At 33.7% G+C, this 18,068-nt stretch overlaps 5 protein-coding genes and 6 pseudogenes across 11 annotated transcripts, besides 8 other annotated features; 4 read left to right on the plus strand and 7 right to left on the minus strand.

The window, feature by feature from the left end:
• Positions 1 to 7,644: part of a mobile genetic element that runs on past the window's edge.
• TVAGG3_0017140 lies at positions 2,810 to 3,428 on the minus strand (annotated as a pseudogene). Its single transcript has one exon. A coding segment is annotated over exon 1 (619 nt).
• TVAGG3_0017150 (uncharacterized protein) lies at positions 3,602 to 4,267 on the minus strand (the record flags this gene model as incomplete). The annotated part of the gene is made up of 1 exon (XM_051220064.1): positions 3,602 to 4,267. One exon carries the CDS (start codon positions 4,265 to 4,267, stop codon positions 3,602 to 3,604), a length of 666 nt encoding a protein of 221 aa, XP_051105050.1.
• On the minus strand, positions 4,506 to 4,690 carry TVAGG3_0017160 (annotated as a pseudogene). The gene has a single exon. A coding segment is annotated over exon 1 (185 nt).
• Positions 5,243 to 5,589, minus strand: TVAGG3_0017170 (annotated as a pseudogene). The gene has a single exon. A coding segment is annotated over exon 1 (347 nt).
• On the plus strand, positions 6,722 to 6,958 carry TVAGG3_0017180 (uncharacterized protein; the record flags this gene model as incomplete). Its single annotated transcript, XM_001299698.1, has 1 exon — positions 6,722 to 6,958. One exon carries the CDS (start codon positions 6,722 to 6,724, stop codon positions 6,956 to 6,958), a length of 237 nt encoding a protein of 78 aa, XP_001299699.1.
• Positions 6,959 to 7,644: a terminal%2Cinverted (terminal inverted repeat of Maverick-1C transposon ID:TVAGG3_0017090).
• Positions 7,645 to 8,222: a mobile genetic element.
• Positions 8,194 to 8,222: a terminal%2Cinverted (terminal inverted repeat of MuDR-4N1_TV transposon ID:TVAGG3_0017190).
• Positions 8,223 to 8,788: a mobile genetic element.
• Positions 8,759 to 8,788: a terminal%2Cinverted (terminal inverted repeat of MuDR-3_TvMULE3 transposon ID:TVAGG3_0017200).
• Positions 8,789 to 9,290: 502 nt separating this feature from the next.
• On the plus strand, positions 9,291 to 10,501 carry TVAGG3_0017210 (uncharacterized protein; the record flags this gene model as incomplete). The annotated part of the gene is made up of 1 exon (XM_001299699.1): positions 9,314 to 10,054. One exon carries the CDS (start codon positions 9,314 to 9,316, stop codon positions 10,052 to 10,054), a length of 741 nt encoding a protein of 246 aa, XP_001299700.1.
• A 1,344-nt stretch (positions 10,502 to 11,845) lies between these two features.
• Positions 11,846 to 14,186: a mobile genetic element.
• TVAGG3_0017230 lies at positions 11,934 to 12,497 on the minus strand (annotated as a pseudogene). The gene has a single exon. A coding segment is annotated over exon 1 (564 nt).
• TVAGG3_0017240 lies at positions 12,558 to 13,325 on the minus strand (annotated as a pseudogene). The gene has a single exon. A coding segment is annotated over exon 1 (768 nt).
• A 639-nt stretch (positions 14,187 to 14,825) lies between the features above and the next one.
• Positions 14,826 to 15,188, plus strand: TVAGG3_0017250 (uncharacterized protein; the record flags this gene model as incomplete). The annotated part of the gene is made up of 1 exon (XM_001299701.1): positions 14,826 to 15,188. One exon carries the CDS (start codon positions 14,826 to 14,828, stop codon positions 15,186 to 15,188), a length of 363 nt encoding a protein of 120 aa, XP_001299702.1.
• Positions 15,189 to 15,206: 18 nt separating this feature from the next.
• On the plus strand, positions 15,207 to 15,449 carry TVAGG3_0017260 (annotated as a pseudogene). The gene has a single exon. A coding segment is annotated over exon 1 (243 nt).
• A 4-nt stretch (positions 15,450 to 15,453) lies between these two features.
• On the minus strand, positions 15,454 to 16,041 carry TVAGG3_0017270 (uncharacterized protein; the record flags this gene model as incomplete). The annotated part of the gene is made up of 1 exon (XM_001299702.1): positions 15,454 to 16,041. One exon carries the CDS (start codon positions 16,039 to 16,041, stop codon positions 15,454 to 15,456), a length of 588 nt encoding a protein of 195 aa, XP_001299703.1.
• Positions 16,042 to 16,754: 713 nt separating this feature from the next.
• Positions 16,755 to 18,068: part of a mobile genetic element that runs on past the window's edge.

Genomic DNA, 18,068 nt, shown 5'->3' on the forward strand with positions numbered 1-18,068 from the left:
ATGTCATGTTGTCTCATTTTTTCAGAGAAGTTAAATGACCTGGTAGCACATGGTAACATGGTAGCACCTTCAGTTATTCAAAAATAAGTCATAACTACCTTCCTCCTGAACTGTTGTCAAAATGTCATGTTGTCTCATTTTTTCAGAGAAGTTAAATGACCTGGTAGCACATGGTAACATGGTAGCACCTTCAGTTCTTCAAAAATAAGTCATAACTACCTTCCTCCTGAACTGTTGTCAAAATGTCAAGACCTTCAGGTCTCGTCACACAGTGACTGTTGTCTCATTTTTTCAGAGAAGTTAAATGACCTGGTAGCACATGGTAACATGGTAGCACCTTCAGTTCTTCAAAAATAAGTCATAACTACCTTCCTCCTGAACTGTTGTCAAAATGTCAAGACCTTCAGGTCTCGTCACACAGTGACTGTTGTCTCATTTTTTCAGAGAAGTTAAATGACCTGGTAGCACATGGTAACATGGTAGCACCTTCAGTTCTTCAAAAATAATTCATAAATGCCTTCCTCCTGTGTTGTTGTCAAAATGTCAAGACCTTCAGGTCTCGTCACACAGTGACTGTTGTCTCATTTTTTCAGAGAAGTTAAATGACCTGGTAGCACATGGTAACATGGTAGCACCTTCAGTTCTTCAAAAATAAGTCATAACTACCTTCCTCCTGAACTGTTGTCAAAATGTCAAGACCTTCAGGTCTCGTCACACAGTGACTGTTGTCTCATTTTTTCAGAGAAGTTAAATGACCTGGTAGCACATGGTAACATGGTAGCACCTTCAGTTCTTCAAAAATAAGTCATAACTACCTTCCTCCTGAACTGTTGTCAAAATGTCAAGACCTTCAGGTCTCGTCACACAGTGACTGTTGTCACATTTTTTCAGAGAAGTTAAATGACCTGGTAGCACATGGTAACATGGTAGCACCTTCAGTTCTTCAAAAATAAGTCATAACTACCTTCCTCCTGAACTGTTGTCAAAATGTCAAGACCTTCAGGTCTCGTCACACAGTGACTGTTGTCTCATTTTTTCAGAGAAGTTAAATGACCTGGTAGCACATGGTAACATGGTAGCACCTTCAGTTCTTCAAAAATAAGTCATAACTACCTTCCTCCTGAACTGTTGTCAAAATGTCAAGACCTTCAGGTCTCGTCACACAGTGACTGTTGTCTCATTTTTTCAGAGAAGTTAAATGACCTGGTAGCACATGGTAACATGGTAGCACCTTCAGTTCTTCAAAAAATAATTCATAAATGCCTTCCTCCTGTGTTGTTGTCAAAATGTCAAGACCTTCAGGTCTCGTCACACAGTGACTGTTGTCTCATTTTTTCAGAGAAGTTAAATGACCTGGTAGCACATGGTAACATGGTAGCACCTTCAGTTCTTCAAAAATAAGTCATAACTACCTTCCTCCTGAACTGTTGTCAAAATGTCAAGACCTTCAGGTCTCGTCACACAGTGACTGTTGTCTCATTTTTTCAGAGAAGTTAAATGACCTGGTAGCACATGGTAACATGGTAGCACCTTCAGTTCTTCAAAAATAAGTCATAACTACCTTCCTCCTGAACTGTTGTCAAAATGTCAAGACCTTCAGGTCTCGTCACACAGTGACTGTTGTCTCATTTTTTCAGAGAAGTTAAATGACCTGGTAGCACATGGTAACATGGTAGCACCTTCAGTTCTTCAAAAATAAGTCATAACTACCTTCCTCCTGAACTGTTGTCAAAATGTCAAGACCTTCAGGTCTCGTCACACAGTGACTGTTGTCTCATTTTTTCAGAGAAGTTAAATGACCTGGTAGCACATGGTAACATGGTAGCACCTTCAGTTCTTCAAAAATAAGTCATAACTACCTTCCTCCTGTGTTGTTGTCAAAATGTCATGTTGTCACATTTTTTCAGAGAAGTTAAATGACCTGGTAGCAAATGGTAACATGGTAGCACAGTGGTCTAAGGTGGTGTTATGGAGGGGTCAGGGTCTGTGGTTCGAACCGCGACAGCGCCGTATTTTCTTATTTTCTTTGTTTGTCTTGTTTGTCGTGAATAAAAAGTGTCATAAAAGTGCTCTATCTTCCACGGGAATAAATAAAAAATTTACTTTATTTCTTCTTTATTTCTTTGTTCCCGTGGAAGAAGGGTTTTTGCCGTTTTTTCTCAGCCGAAATCAACGATTTTTTCATTTTTGGAATCCTTAGCAAATGAGGAATCTTTTCTCTCGTGGAAGCTTTGACCAAAAATATAATTTAGGTGAAGAGGTGAGATTTCACCTCTTTTTTCACCTAATTTTTCACATCAGCCGCTAAGCGGCGAGACCCAAAGGGTCTTGACTTTGTCAAGATTTCTTCGTAAATGCTTTGTCATGACTTCTTCGTAAATGAGTGTAAATGACCAAAAATATAATTTAGGTGAAGAGGTGAGATTTCACCTCTTTTTTCACCTAATTTTTCACCTCTTTTTTCACAAGCGTTTTACATGAATTGTACGATGTATATTTGAAATCCTAAACAGTTTTGTAGCTTCTATTTCTTCGCTGAGGATATCAAAAGTTTTAACAATGCCGAAAGTCTCTTTATATTTCTTCTTGACGTCAGATAGAAGGAAATCTTCTACTGTTGGATAGTTTTTGTTCAGAAATGCTAACATGTCCATTTTATCTTCTGCTGGCTTTTCTACTTCTTTCTTTAAATCTGCATAGTCGTTTCTCATTCTTTCTATCTCTTTGACGGAGTAGTTATATTTCCTTATTGCTGCTTTACATTTTGAACATTGCGGGTTCATTTTTGCATTATACATTGAAATTTGACCTGCTAGAACAACTAAAGCGTCAATTGCTCTCTTCATCTCAAACATAGCGGGTCTTAGTTGTTCGTTCCATACTTTGCCTCTTCTATCTTTATCTCTTATTTCCCAAACACATTCAGCAACTAACGAAACAAAGTTGTCGTAGGTCTTAAATTCTTCAGATTTATATATGTCAGAAACATTCTTATATACCATATCGCAATCTTTGTCCATAACTTTATGGTTGCAATGAAAACCAAGGAATTCATAATTTACTTTACGTATGAACTTCTTTATTTCTACTGAGTCAGTTGCTTTGACTTCAATTTCGTCGAATTCAGGAATAGTTAGTTTTTGTTGTTGGATTTCAGGTAGTTTAGGTAAATGGTCAATAATGTCCTGCATTTCATAAAGATACTGTTCATTTGTTTCATCTTTCGCACTACAGTCTAAATTACTTGTTAAAAGTTCCTGCTTAATTTTTTGTATTTCTGTTTCGAAAGTATATGAAGAAGGAATGAAGCTTTTCATCTCTACTAACATAGATGTTGGATTCATGACTAACGAGTTTGGTGAAGTTGTTGTGGACAGAGTCCCGCCGTTCGCGGCTTGAATTGTTGTTGTGCCGATTGTTGAAATCATATCTTTTATACAAAATAAAAAATAAATAAAAATAAAACTAACTTTATTTTTGGTCTTTTGTGAAAATTCACGAAAATTCAAGAGGTGAAAAAACAGGTGAGAAAACAGGTGAAATCTCACCTCTTCACCTATAATATATTTTTTGGTGAATTCAATAAAAATAAATGGTTCATTTACTCACAATATTTTTTTACAAAACGACCCCAAACTTTTAACTTCTTTTCTGCAGCTTCAAATGCTATCTTAGCGAGTTCATATTCTCTAAATTCTCTCTTTAAATCTTCTTGTTCCCATTGGTCTAGTTCGTATGGAGAATCTCTATAACCATAACATTTCTCACGTTCATGTTCTAATTGTTTTTTGCACATTTTTCTAACTTCTTCTTCAAACAAATGTTTTGCATTCTCTACTGTATCTTCGAGTTCTTCTTCATCTAATTTCTCATGAACTTTCTTGTCTATGGAGTCCATAATATCTTTGACATAAAATGCATACTTTACTGAGCACCATTCAGCAATAAAATGAATGAGGTCAGGATGTATGTAAATACCTTTGAATTCATTTATAACACCCTTAGTAAGCTCATAAAATGCTTGTTTTGAGGTTGAGCCACTTTTGGCTCGACCGTATTCTTTCAACCAAAACTCAAGAATTTCCTGCATTTTAGCACTATTGAGAAATCTGTTTAAATGGTTTAACTTTCCTGCTTCTCTTGCCATCTTTGTTGCATTAATGTAACCATCCTTGTCTCTACGTAAGACTTCAATACCGTTATAAGTGCCTTTTGTGAATGTTTCACCATTAGATTTGTTCGTGAATGTTTTTGCTTCGACTGACATTACTGTCTTTACATACAAAATAAAAAATAAATAAAAATAAAACTAACTTTATTTTTTATTTCGGGAAAATTCATGAAAATTCATGAGGGTGAAAAAACAGGTGAGAAAACAGGTGAAATCTCACCTCTTCACCTAAAATATATTTTTGGTGTAAATTTATGACAAAAATAAATGGTACCATTAATGATATCATGATTGTTCTCATTCATGTCTGATTTACATCTAATGAAAAAGTTTAGAAGAATTTTCTTATTCTTTCTGGCATATTTTTGTCTTTCCAGTACTCCCGCTCTAATGGTCCCAGATGAGTTGGTTTAGATTCTCTCAAGTTCTTAGATGGTATAACATCTTCAACGCCTCCTTCATATCTTACTTTATAAGTGTCATCGTTTATGTTGTAGTCAAGTATTTCAATAACCACTCCTCGCTTTGCTTCGTCAATGGTTTCAGCAAGTTTGCCATTACTACTTTCAACTAACTTATGTCGAGGGTAAAATGCTATGGAGTCGTCAGCAGCTTTTATAAGATATCCATTACCTTGTGTAGAGTCTACGATATAATAGTTTCTACTTAACCTTAAACGTTTCTTTGTCAACGGTTTGTCGTCAAGAACTACACGAACTTTTGTACCAGGAATGAGGGTAAATTGTGTTGAATTTCTGATATTTTGTGTTTGGCTTCGTTTCTTTTGTATATACTTTTCTTCTTGTTGTTGTGTCATTGAATTTGGTGTATGTCCTGTTGTAGAATGTGTTGAGGAATTATATACTTCGAGAAAATGTTTCATTGTTTCTTCGGTAAAGTCTCGCTCTTGATTTAAATCTCTGAGCGTTCTTATGAAGCGGTTTATGATGCCGAGTATGTTATGGTTATGGTCTTCAGTAGTGTAGTGAGTTATGTTATGCTTAATGAGAAATTCTGTGATTTCGTTGCTGAGGTATGCACTGTCTTGGTCTGAATGTTAAAGTACTTGGGTTATGTTCTGCTACAAACTTTTGTAAAACTCTTAACACTTCACGAGTTCCTTTATTTTTCATTGGATATGCATATGCTTTACGAGTGTTAACATTTATGAAGATGAGGAATGGTTTATGTCCTCCTTTTCTGCTTTGAATGAGAGTGTCAAATTGGTATGCGTCAGGAGTGTTGGAGTAAATTGGTAAAAAGTAGTCGTAAGGGTTTATTTTTGTTTGATGTACAACATTTTTGTCAAAGAACCTTTTCACTTCAGCTCTGTTAGTAAATCCCCAACTCTTTGCAGCTTCATTGAATTTCTTAAATGACCTCCATGGATGTTGTTCGAATACTTCTTTCAAGCTCATTTATGTAAAGTTAAAGATTTTAACCAACTCGTATCCAAGCGTGCATTGTTATATAAGGAGGCATATAATCTTTTCCATTACCTGCTGGGTCTGTAATACCAGCTACAACATGTGTATGATTTCCTGCAGTTCCACAGAAAATACCTGTGCTAACATCTTTGGGGTCAGTTGTGATATCATATCTATGCATTCCCTGTCTATCCGAACCCGCTGCAAGATTTGTATAACCTCTTTTTGTTATTGAATGTGAATGGTTTCCTTCCACAGATGTTCTTCCACTGAACCTATGCATATGTGAAGGAAGGTTTTCAATACCTATTTTCTTTGAACCTCCCATCTTCATTGACTGAGTATTAGTGTAGAATGGAAAACTGTCAACTATTTCATACCATCTACCACCAAATAAAGTGTTTGGATTTATTGGATTCATAGACGTATAAACAGCTCCTATAGGATATATTAAATCATATATGCTCATAACTCTATAAACATATTCTAAAGAACTTATGTCATTAAATACCATTTGGAATGTATCTCCCGGATGAAATGTTGCATTTGTTCCACTTTTATAATGTAATGTTAGTTCAATAGAATTATCCAAGAAAAATTCAAAAGTATCTGGTTGAAGACCTCTAACAAATTCAAATGGAGTTGCTGGTTCACCATTTATAATTTCTGTTGTAAATGTCATTGTATCTGGTTTCGAAAATTTCTTTGATAGTTCTTCATCTACATAAGTTTTGTCTGCTTTCTTATCTAACATTGCGGGTAGTTCATATGCTTCAAAGTTTCTGGCATTACTTTCAATGTTCCTGCAACTCTTATCTAAACTGTTAAGAGTATCTTTTACGCTTGTACTTGGATTTTCTAATGGTGCACTTGAACCAAGGTCAAAGTTCAATATTATGTCGTCTGCTCTAACAGTAGTGAAGGATTTATGTGTATGGTTCTTGTCAGCTTTACTGTCTAATGTAGCTTGAAGTTCATTTATATCGGAGATGTTGTGTTTATGAGATTTCAAAACTTTGTTCGTTGCTTCGAGTTCAACTTTGTCAGCTTTACTTTTAATAGCATCTTCAAACGTTATTTTTCAGTAAGGAAACGCAGGAGTTTTACGATTTATTTGATTGAAATGACGACTAAAGTCACTGAAGCAATGAAACAAAAGTTTTTGGTAGAATACATTAAATCAGGAACTATTCCAGAAGGTTTTTACATTCATACTATGAAAGATGGTAGAGTTCAGTTTAGAAAGATAAAGCAACCATTAGATAAAGAAGGAATTTTGAGAAAGATTAAACTTCATGAGGACAACATTGCTGAACTTAAGAAGAAGTTAGAAGAGTTGGATAAAGGAAGAGAGTTATAAAGTAATGAATTCAAGTGGGTGAAAAAACAGGTGAAAAAAGAGGTGAGATCTCACCACTTCACCTAAATTTATTTTTGTGCTATGTTTTCATACGTGTGAGGGTGGTGATATCATTAATTTTTTATTTTATTTTTAAGTTTACTGAAATTTTTTATTTGGATGTAAATGACAGAACAAAAGCAACTCATTCGAATTCCACAGTATAACAAACATACATTTAAACATTTATTCTTCCTTCCTGAGCATAACATGTTCTTTCAAATACATCCGAGACCAGTTGACTTTTCATTGACTGTGTATAAAGATAGAAATAGTTATATCATTAAACCATACGATGACGAAGGTAAGTTATGTAAATTGTACGTTAAGAAGTTAGAGAAAGTTTATGGCTTCAAGTATGACTACAATAGGGTTAACACTGATGATGAAGATATTGAGGAAAATTTATGAGAACATTAGTGAAGTCGTTAGTGAGAACGATAGTGAGAACGTTTATTTTTACATTAGTGAGTTCGTTAGTGAAGTGGTTGGTGGTTTTGTAAATATTTAAGGTTAGGTTAGTGTTGTCGTTTGTGTTGTCGTTTGTGTTGTAAAATACACGTTAATGGTTTTGTAAAGTGTCAAATTCACAAGTATTGGGTAAGGTGGAACGCAGTGCCACAGTACCCAAGACTTGTATACTAACTGGAGCCCCAAGGCTCCCAATCATTACGAAAGGGAGCCTCAGGGCTCCTGAGAATCCATCAGCAGAGGCCTTTTCATTTGGCCTCTGCTGATCAAAGATTCGGCGAAGCCATTCTTCGTCTCAGGAGCCCCAAGGCTCCCAATCATTACGAAAGGGAGCCTCAGGGCTCCTGAGAAACCTCTTTGAGAAGGTTTTCTTAAAGAAAACCTTCTCAAAGATGATTGTCAGCATTCACTCAAAATCTACCAAGAGTTTCAAAGTTTCAAATCTATCTGAAATGAAGCTTTGAATCTCTTGTATATCTAATTGTAGAGGTACCTTTTCAAAATGTCTTCTATTGATTAAATTTAATCAGTAAAAGTCATTTTGAAAAGGTACATCTCTATAATTGCTATTGAGCATTCACTCTTGGAACCTTGGAGCTCTTGTGTAGTGCATGAAAACTCCAAGATTCTAGCATAAAACATATATCATAGACATAATTTCTTCAAATATAATTTAAGGTTATTTTTTTAAAATTAGAAAAGCGTAATTTAAGGTTATTGAAAAAGTGACACCTGGCAAATTTGTCCCGCACTCTCAAAATCTTTGAACTAAGCCGATCGCTTCGCTCGCGGCTTTCTTTATTATTTTAAATTTGCATATTTCCATCAAAAGTTCATAAGGTAAAAAATTTCGTTTATTTTTACTAAGAAAAAAAAGGTTTTTGATAATAAATTTATTTTATTTCGAAAAAGTAGTAATAATCGTAAAAGGGTATTGATAGGCTTGCTAAAGTAACTAATTTTAGCTGTCAAATACTTTTGTATTTTGAAGTAAATTAGTATAAATTTGTTTTTACTTTTATTTCGAAAAAGTAACAATAATCGTAATAGGGTATTGATAGGCTTGCTAAAGTAACTAATTTTAGCTGTCAAATACTTTTGTATTTTGAAGTAAATTAGTATAAATTTGATATTATTTTAACTCCCTTTGAAAACCTCAATTTTCCATACAGAGGGAACGGGAATAGCATCCAATATTCCCTGACAATGGTTGCGCATTCTCAGTTCCCTCTATATTTCGAACGAAGCTCTCATCGGTCTTTTTTTTTAATACTAAACGTTTTTTCCCCCTGTCACTTTTAGCTAAAATTTGGGTTTGCCTTACTTTTTTTGTGAGAGATTTTAACCATGTTATAACCATATTTTGGTAGTCAAAATTTAATCAAAATTACGAGTTCGAAGGGTGATGGGAGAGCTTTCAATTATTCAAATAAGCACGATTATCTCTCACAATTTTATGCAACCATAATGAAATGAAATATAATAATTCTGTATAAATATAAAAATAATTGAAAAATATTTATTTCATCATTTACATACCATTGCAATTGAATATTTTTTCAAAGGATTAAATCTTAAATCAGGGGTATAATTAACACAGTTTAATATGTATATTTTCCAAGAAGAGGATTAAATTTACTCTTCAAAATTTGTGAAGGTTTCTAAATATTGACCACAACCGCTATCAATTTTCTAATCTATGTAATAACAATACTGGAATGCTGCTAAGTAGAAATAACCAAAAAAAATATTCGGACCATAGCCTAACTTTCTTATGATTGATTTGAAATTACTGATTGAAATTGAATAAGATTTTTTCAAATACGGATTCCTCATTTCATTTTAATGACGAAAAGTACAAGCAAGCAACTTGAGTCTCTCGAGAACATTAAAGGACACCTTAAACAATACTCACGATTACTTAGAAGAGATTTCTTAGCAATCCTTGTAAAGATGACTGCAAAAGAATTCGGAATCAGAACTGTCAGATGCGATTGGAGAACCAGGAAGGGAATGTTAGCCTTCCTTCAATCTTCTTGGGATAAGTTCTATCCTCAACTTACTCAAGAAACCGTTTTTAAGTGGTATTGCACTAATTTCGAAGCCTGCGAAAAGTTATTCTCAATTAGAAAGTTCATTATGTTTATTTACTCAAATTGGAATCTCTTTAATACATTTCTAACTACACCTGAAGCAATTTCATGCTTAAGATCCCACTCAAGAGGAATTGAAACGTTATTAGAGTCCCAATCAGTTCCCAAAAACTTCGAGTGGCTTGAAACAGAAGCTGGAAAGAAGATATTAGATATAGTTTGCCAATTCAAAAGTGGCCAAACCTCGAAATTAATTTCAGAGGATGAAGAAATGGTTTCTTCTCCAGAAGAAAATTCTCAGAAGAGTGTCGAAAATACAGATGTTCAGCCAATAATACCAATTCCTGCAGGAGTTACAGACAATGATGACGAAATTGATCTTGAGTTTTCATTATCTCTATTCCCACACGAATTTAACTTATATGAGACCAAGGAAATTTTCCATTTCCCTGCTATTGATGACCCATTTTTAATGGATAATTTTTCAATATAAAGTTGTTTGTGTTTTTATATATATATATTTCATATTTTTAAGAATTTTCATTTTCATTTTTATTCTTTCGTAGCATATCATATAAGATCAAACATGAGATCCTTGAAGATTTAGTCACTCTCCTTGCATTTGGATACAAAAACGTGATGATGGAAATAGTACATGTTGTTGAACCTTATTAGATGACAATTACATTGCTTAGAATTAATCCGAGCTTGATCACCTTCAAATCTATCATTTTTCCTGCTGTCCAGATCTATAAGGCATTCCAGAAAGGAATTATCACATTGGCTTCAGAAGATAAAGAAGATTTTTCTGTTATTATGGATTTCATAGGTTATTCAGATAGAGATTTCGATATAGGGAACAACGTTTATGTTTTTGTTGATGCATTACCACATATCTTATGTGTTATAGACAAATTCATGAATGAAAAATATAGTAATGCAATAATCTCGGGAACATGGCTCTCAATTTTGAATAGTTTACGAATTTCTCAAATAAAATTGAGGGGATTTTGTTCCCGAGATTTTTGCAAAAACGGTTTTTTAAAAAGTACTATAAATTCTTTTACAAAACAATCTAACAATATGTATATCTTCAATATTTGAAGCAGAAGCTCCGTAATTGATTCAGGATAAAATTTTGAATTATCAAATCATGGGAAAATGGAGTTGTGCGCTTGTCAATATAATGAGTACATCCAAGTGCATTATGGAATTCATTAATAAGATGGTTCCAACGTAAAAATCTAATGAATGAGTCAATAACTTCACGTATTATCAATATTTTTTGCAGGATCGTCTAAAATAGCTAGACTGAATGTTGAAATACATGTATGACTGCTTGGATTAATAGTTTCGTGAGTATTCTCGCATGTGGGAAAGTTGCCGTTTAAAATTAAAAATGATTTATCTCAGACTTTAATTTCATTCTCTTTAAAGTGAACTTGATATCCATCTATATTTTCTTATAAAATTAGATCCAAATGTAAAATAATAAATAAATTGGAATCAAATATTGAGATTAGCTGGTTCTATCTATATACATTACTCATACAGTAGCAAATTGCACAACTTAATATTTTCCTTAAAATTTCTCTTCAGGTTCATACCTAAATAAGCTCTTTTTTTGAAAATTCAATTTTTTCCAAAAATGTATGAATTCAAAAGTTCAGATTATATCTAGTCATTTTCAAAAAAAAGGTAGTGGGGCTTCCAGGCGCGTTGCGCCCTCTAGCCCTGAAGATGTTTAGTATAAATGAAGTTTATATTCGGAGGGCTTCCAGGCGCGTTGCGCCCTCTAGCCCATAAGAAATTTTGCCCAAGACCCAAGAGGAGGACCGAACCCCAGCCGACCAGCCGGTGACACTTTTTGTGTCGCTTTTCACAAATTATATATGTTTTCATGTTTTGTCACTTTTCTGTCACTTTTCGGGTAAAAACATTTTTATTATTATATATAAATGAATTTTACAAAACCACCGTTACCGTTCTTTGGAAATAAGAGTAGATGTAAAGATATTATATTGAGAGAACTTAAGAAACTACCGAATGGTCTAACATTTGTAGATTTGTTCGGTGGAAGTTTCTATATATCCCATTTATGTCATACAATATTCCCAGACTCAAAGATTATATGCAATGACTTCGACAACTATATGGACCGTCTCAAACATATTCCAGACACAAACAATATATTGAAAGAGTTAAAAGAAAAGATACCTATAGGTAAGATGGAACGTATACCATTAGATAAGAAAAATATTGTGAGAGAGGTTTTGAAAAAGCAGAGTGTGGGACAAACTATCCAGTGTCACTTTTTATTAACCTTATTTTAAAAAATTAATAAAATAATAATAAAAAATTATTTGAATCTTTTACATTAATTGTTTCTTTTTTAAAAGTACCTTTAAAGTACAATAAACAAGATTTGAATCTATTGATCCTTGTTGCAAACTTGAATATATTGCTTCAAGCATTTTCAAACATTCGACTTTTTTGTTTTCCAATATTTGTTCATGGTCATTAGCTTTTCGTAATATACGAACAACTTTATCACTATTGATTAATTGAACTTTAAATTTAATCAATAATGCTGGAACAACCGTTGTGTATAATTCAACAACAAAATCGTCTAATCGAATATTCCTTCTCTCTGGGAAATAAGAATGCTTGAGAACTTTGAAATGTGACTCACTGACGTTATTAGTCGCGTCACCTCCGTTGCGATAGCGCTTATTCCAACGATCTAAATGATGCCTCCATTGCCTATCGAAGTACTTTTGGGCTTTCGGTTCAGTGGAAAGAATTTCAAGAATTCGATCATAAACTGCATCTAGGTCTGCAGCTTCTTCTTGAGTGAGGTGCTCTGGAACTTCTTCACTTGTTTCAAACGTTTCTTCTTCTGGAATAAATTCAGAATCGTTTGGATCATCAGAAGATTCTCGTGGTAAAAAGATTTGAGAAGGTTGAAATTCATTTTCGATGAATTCTTCTTCATATTGTTCCTCTTCTTCAATTTCTTCTGCTTGAAGTAAGTGAGATTGAGCTGGTTCCTCTCTAGGATTTTCTTCTTCTTGGTTCTGTTCTTCCTCGGGAGATTCTTCTTTAGTATCGAATACTAATAATTTCATTAGATTATAAAATTCTTCAAAATTGTCTCGTGATTTAAACTTATCCGCTTTTCTTAATATGGCGCGAAGGACATGCACGCCACACCAAAGAATATGACAGTTTGGAATACCTCGCTCAATTGCCTCGGCTATTTGTGGGGCGCAGTCCATACTTATCATCTCGGGTTCTCTATTAATATATTGAAAATAACGACAAACACAATATTGAATATTTTCGCTTGTGTCAGGAGAAATAAAGAAATACAAAAAAGGAAAAACAATAGTATGTTCTGTTTTTCCTGTGAGTGCATATAATGGAATGTTAGCCCTTAGAAGTTTATACGTTGAATCGATGTGAAACGTAGAAATTTGGTGACCAAGGGCCTTCGCTTCGAAAGGTGCATATAAAAAAACTAGTTTTCCCGGCTCAGAGATAAATTCAATTAAATCTTCTGGACAACTTTCTTGAACAGATTCGACAAAGATAGCTAAAGAAACTTTTTCATCCGAACTAAAGCGTTTGGAAACAATTTCAGCTCTTTGAGCAAATTTACGTAATGCATCTGGACCTTGTGCAAATATTGAAAGTAACTCTTCGTCTGTATATGAAATATTTAAGTCTTGGAAACACTTAAGTTGAGCTGTAGCATGATTCATATTGTTTTCAAAGTAATGTTTAAGATAATTTCTGACAAATAATGAGGATATTGTTTTTGTTGATTTCGGAGGTGCAGAATGATCATGAGAGTCAGAGTGGATTAGTAGTTCATATTTATCTTGATCTATTATCCGGACTTTGAATTTAGCTTGACATTGTGGATACTTACATTTGTATTCGATCGTGGAGTATTCTTTCCTGCATTTTTGAGAGTAGCCCATGCTAGCTTTTATCTCTTCTTGGATACCAAACTGGAGGAGCTCCATAGTGTTGAATATCACGGGCTCCATACAACAAATTGAATAAGGTATTTCAAAATTTGAAGGAAATGGTCCATCATTGAATGTAGTGGCCGGGAATTGAATGACATACAGATAGTTTGAGGAAATTTGTTATAAATTATAATATAATTGAAGAATTAATTATCAAAACAAGTCTAAGAGCCATTAGTCAGATTTTCCCGAAATGCAAGGTTAAGATTTTAGCAGCGACTAACTTTGAGTGTACATATATAATTGTTATACTGAGTACTTTCTATCTGTGTTACTTATTTGAGTCTAAGAGCCATTTCAGATTTTCCCGAAATGCAAGGTTAAGATTTTAGCAGCGACTAACTTTGAGTGTACATATATAATTGTTATACTGAGTACTTTCTATCTGTGTTACTTATTTGAGTCTAAGAGTCATTTCTACCATAGAACTAGATATTGTCTCTCATTAAATATATATAACTGTAAACTGCTTAATTCATTTATCTATTTAGATAAAATTATATTTATATAAGATTTCATGTTATTATTTCATCTTTATTATTTTTTTATTCCTTTGAAAAGTGACACTGGATAGTTTGTCCCTTTCTCGAAAAAGCAGAATATATAGACTGGGATAGTATATCTGCTAGACTATTATATAGTGGTGCTATAAGAGTTCATGACATTGAAACACTTATGTCAAAAGTTTTATATCTTAACTATACAAATGTTTTCAAAGAGAACATAGAAAAATATATTGAGGGTATAGAGTTTGTGAGATGTCATTGGACAGAGTTGTATGAAAAATATAAAGACAAGGAAAATGTTTTCTTTATAGTGGACCCGCTGTTCTATAACACATGGGATTTCAATACCAAGTAGACTGGACTTTGAGAGACTCTTTAGAAACTTTAGACGTTATACATAACTGTCCATGCTTTTACTTTACATCCGATAAAAGTGGTTTGGAAACCGTTATGAGATGGTTAGAGGACATACATGACTATGAGTTTATATATGACAAGATAGAATATGAGAGAGGTCCTATAAACTGGAGAAAGTGTCACAATAAAGAAATTTTATTAGTAAGTAAATGTGGTTTGAAATAGGACTACTTGTTTTAGGTTTTTTCCATTGTGTCATTTATTTATTTGACGTGGCAGAAAAGTACAGAGAATATGAAGATGAACCAATGCCTGTAAATGTTCAGTATATGTACTCGTAAGAGATATTTTTATCTAATATTAAATGGACGCACAGAACTTAGCGAATGCACAGCAACCTGGACAACCAAACCCAGAGAATATTCCAAATGAAGTTAGAATACAAACTGCAATGGCAAACTATGGTCAAGTGCCAACAGATGTACAAATGCAAACTGCCATGTCAAATGACGCTGCGTTAGGTTTGCCACCATGGTATGCAAATATGAGATGGAAAGAGTTTTATACAAACCCTGAAGTGGGATATAAACAACTTTATGCAGATGACGCGAACACAGGAGTTGACCCAGAATATGTTTTCTACCAGAGGAGAAACAGAATGTATGAGCTGCAGTTAAAGAATGCTATGGAACTCAACAGGAAACGTAAGAGACTAGGCGGACATTAGATTTTTACATATAGTAAAATGGGTTTCTTCAGTAGTATTGGAAACTTCTTCAGAAGAGTTGGAAGAGGTATATGGAATGGAATAAAATCTGTCGGAAGAGGAGTATGGAACGGAGTCAAAAATATTGGTAAAAGAGTAGGTTAGTTCGTTGGTATTATACCTAAAGACCCTGAACCAGAAGAACAAGCTCCTGTTATACAACAGCCTGAACCTGCACCACAGTCTAGTTGGCAACCAAATCCAACACCTCAACCGTATTAAAAAATTATATTTTTATCGTTCGATAGTAGTTGTATATGAAACTAAGTTCTAAGTAAAACGCATGGTATAATGGAATTATTCTTTTTCTTCCATCTGTAGTAAACCATACTTGAAAGTCTGAAATACTTCCACTTGGTGGTTCGTATAACTTTGTAGGTTTTTCGTAAAAGTCATTTGCCAAGCATAAAAAAGAGTTTTGGGCGCCAGAAAATGAAGCATGAACAATAATAGCATCTTGGTCGAAAATATTTTCATATGTTCCATTAGGGTTTTCGACTTCATAATAGTCCGGGTGTACTGGATATGCTGCAGGCTGATTTAACATCCTCATAAATCTATACCATGCCAAGTTGTTATATTTTGTAGAAATATAAACGTTTTCTCCAAGGTCTTCTATTTTATTGATTTTAACAGTTGCATTTTTCCTGTCATAAATAATATCGAGATGGTATTCTCCTTCGTCAATGTTATACTGGTTTGCATATTCGATATAGATATCATTTATTTTTTCTTGAAAAGCTTGAAGAGTTGTTTCTAAATTTATAAGCAAACTAACTTGTAAAAGTTTTCCCTGTTCAAATTTCTCATGCATACGTTTTTCTTTGTTATAGTATCGAACTTCAAAACCGACCGTAAATGGGAAACCATGTATGGCTTCTGAAATGAACTTCATTCTACGAAAGCCAATAGCTTTTGTGACAGATGGGTCTCGTAACCATCTTAATGGGTAGTCAAAACGATAGCCTTCATGCTTTACGGTATCTGTCTCAAACTTTTGACCGACATTAGTAAAAAGTTCATCTAATGGTTTAGTTGTAGCAACTCTAGAATTTTTTTTTCTATTGGAAGCATATTTTATCTATAATAAAAATGTCAAATGAAACAGCGTCTATGAGAGAAATACAACACAACCGACAACTCATTATGCAAGCTCTAAATAAGAACACAACAAACTTTTCAAACTATTCTAAGATATCTGAGTCATTGAAAGGGGGTGACTTAAAACTGACAATAAACCCAATGACAGATGAGTTTCTATTTCAAGACAATAAGAACAATACTGTCTGTATAAATCCAACAAAAGGAACTTTAAACGAGAAACCTATAAATGAACTTCTTTTGAAAGCAGATGTTGACAACAAAGCTGACAAAGAATATGTAGACGATGCAATAGCAAAAGAAGAAGAAAGAGCTAACAATGCTTATGCAACAAAAGAACATACTCATCCTGAACTAGCAGACAAAACATATGTTGACAATAAAATGTCAAGTGAAGTGACAAGAGCTGAAAACGAATATTCTAAAAAGACTCATATACATTATATTAACCAAATACCAAGTCTTAAGGAAACATTAGAGACAAAGCAGATAAGACTCATACACATTCTATATCTGATATTACAAACTTACAAGAAACCTTAAACAGGAAAAGTGACGTTGGACATACACATACCATTGCAAATATTACAAACTTACAAGAAACCTTAAACAGGAAAAGTGCCATTGGACATACACATACATCTTCTGAAATAACAGACTTAAACGTTAGCCTTGAAAATAAAGCAGATAAAACATATGTCAATGAAATATACCAAAGTTTGATAGGAACAAAAAATATTGAAACTATTGTTGGTGACTTTTCTGTCAATGAAGAAAATAAATATTTTAGATGGCAGTTGGTACAGTCCTTAGAAAATGGTACACGGTATAAACTCATTCCGAAAAATAACAATGAAATGTATGTAAGCTATAAAAAGAATGATGGTACACAAGTTAAAGTTCCATTAGACAACAACTGCTACTTAAACTTATATGGAGACGAACAAAAGAAATATTTAAGAGTTTATGAAATGGTGGATATGACATTGCCTGACCCAGCTCCAGCACCACATTATTATGACTATGGAGATGACGACAGAACACCACATGTAGATGAACAAAAGCTAACATTATATTTAGATTATTATATAGATATAAAAGATATAATGCAATAGAAAAAACGAGAATAGTATATTATTATACAGATGACAGAAATAAATATTATAGTCAAGATTTTACCTACCCTGAAAACATAAGATTATATTATAAAAAATATTCTGACACAAACCAGAAGAAACCTGAAATAGTTGCACTATATTTTAAGTTCAAAAGAGACAATCCTATAATATCTCATATGTTTGATTTAATGAACCCAGTAGGTTCTATTTATACATCTATGGAAGCAAGAGGTCCTCAAGTAATGTTTGGTGTTGGTGCATGGGAACAAATAGTCGACAGGTTTTTGTATTGTGCAAACTCTTCAAAGGAAACAGGTGGAAGTAAAACGATTTCAGGTGAAAATTTACCTGCACACAGTCACTACATAGATTTAAGTACATCTCAAGCAGGTTGGCATAAGCATAGATATTGGGATTGGTCAGGAATGACAAAAGGTAAAGGATATGATGTTAAAGACGACGTTAAGTTTGCTATAAATTGTTACTGGAGTGACACTCAGGGAGAAGGAAACCATACACATTTCGTTTCAGGATATACGCAAACAACGGGACAAAGTAAAGAATACATGCCACCTTACATGACAGTTTACGCATGGTATAGAATTGCTTAGTCGTCATTTTC

This window comes from Trichomonas vaginalis, chromosome IV (genome assembly GCF_026262505.1).
Source record: "Trichomonas vaginalis G3 chromosome IV, whole genome shotgun sequence".
NCBI lineage: Eukaryota > Parabasalia > Trichomonadida > Trichomonadidae > Trichomonas > Trichomonas vaginalis.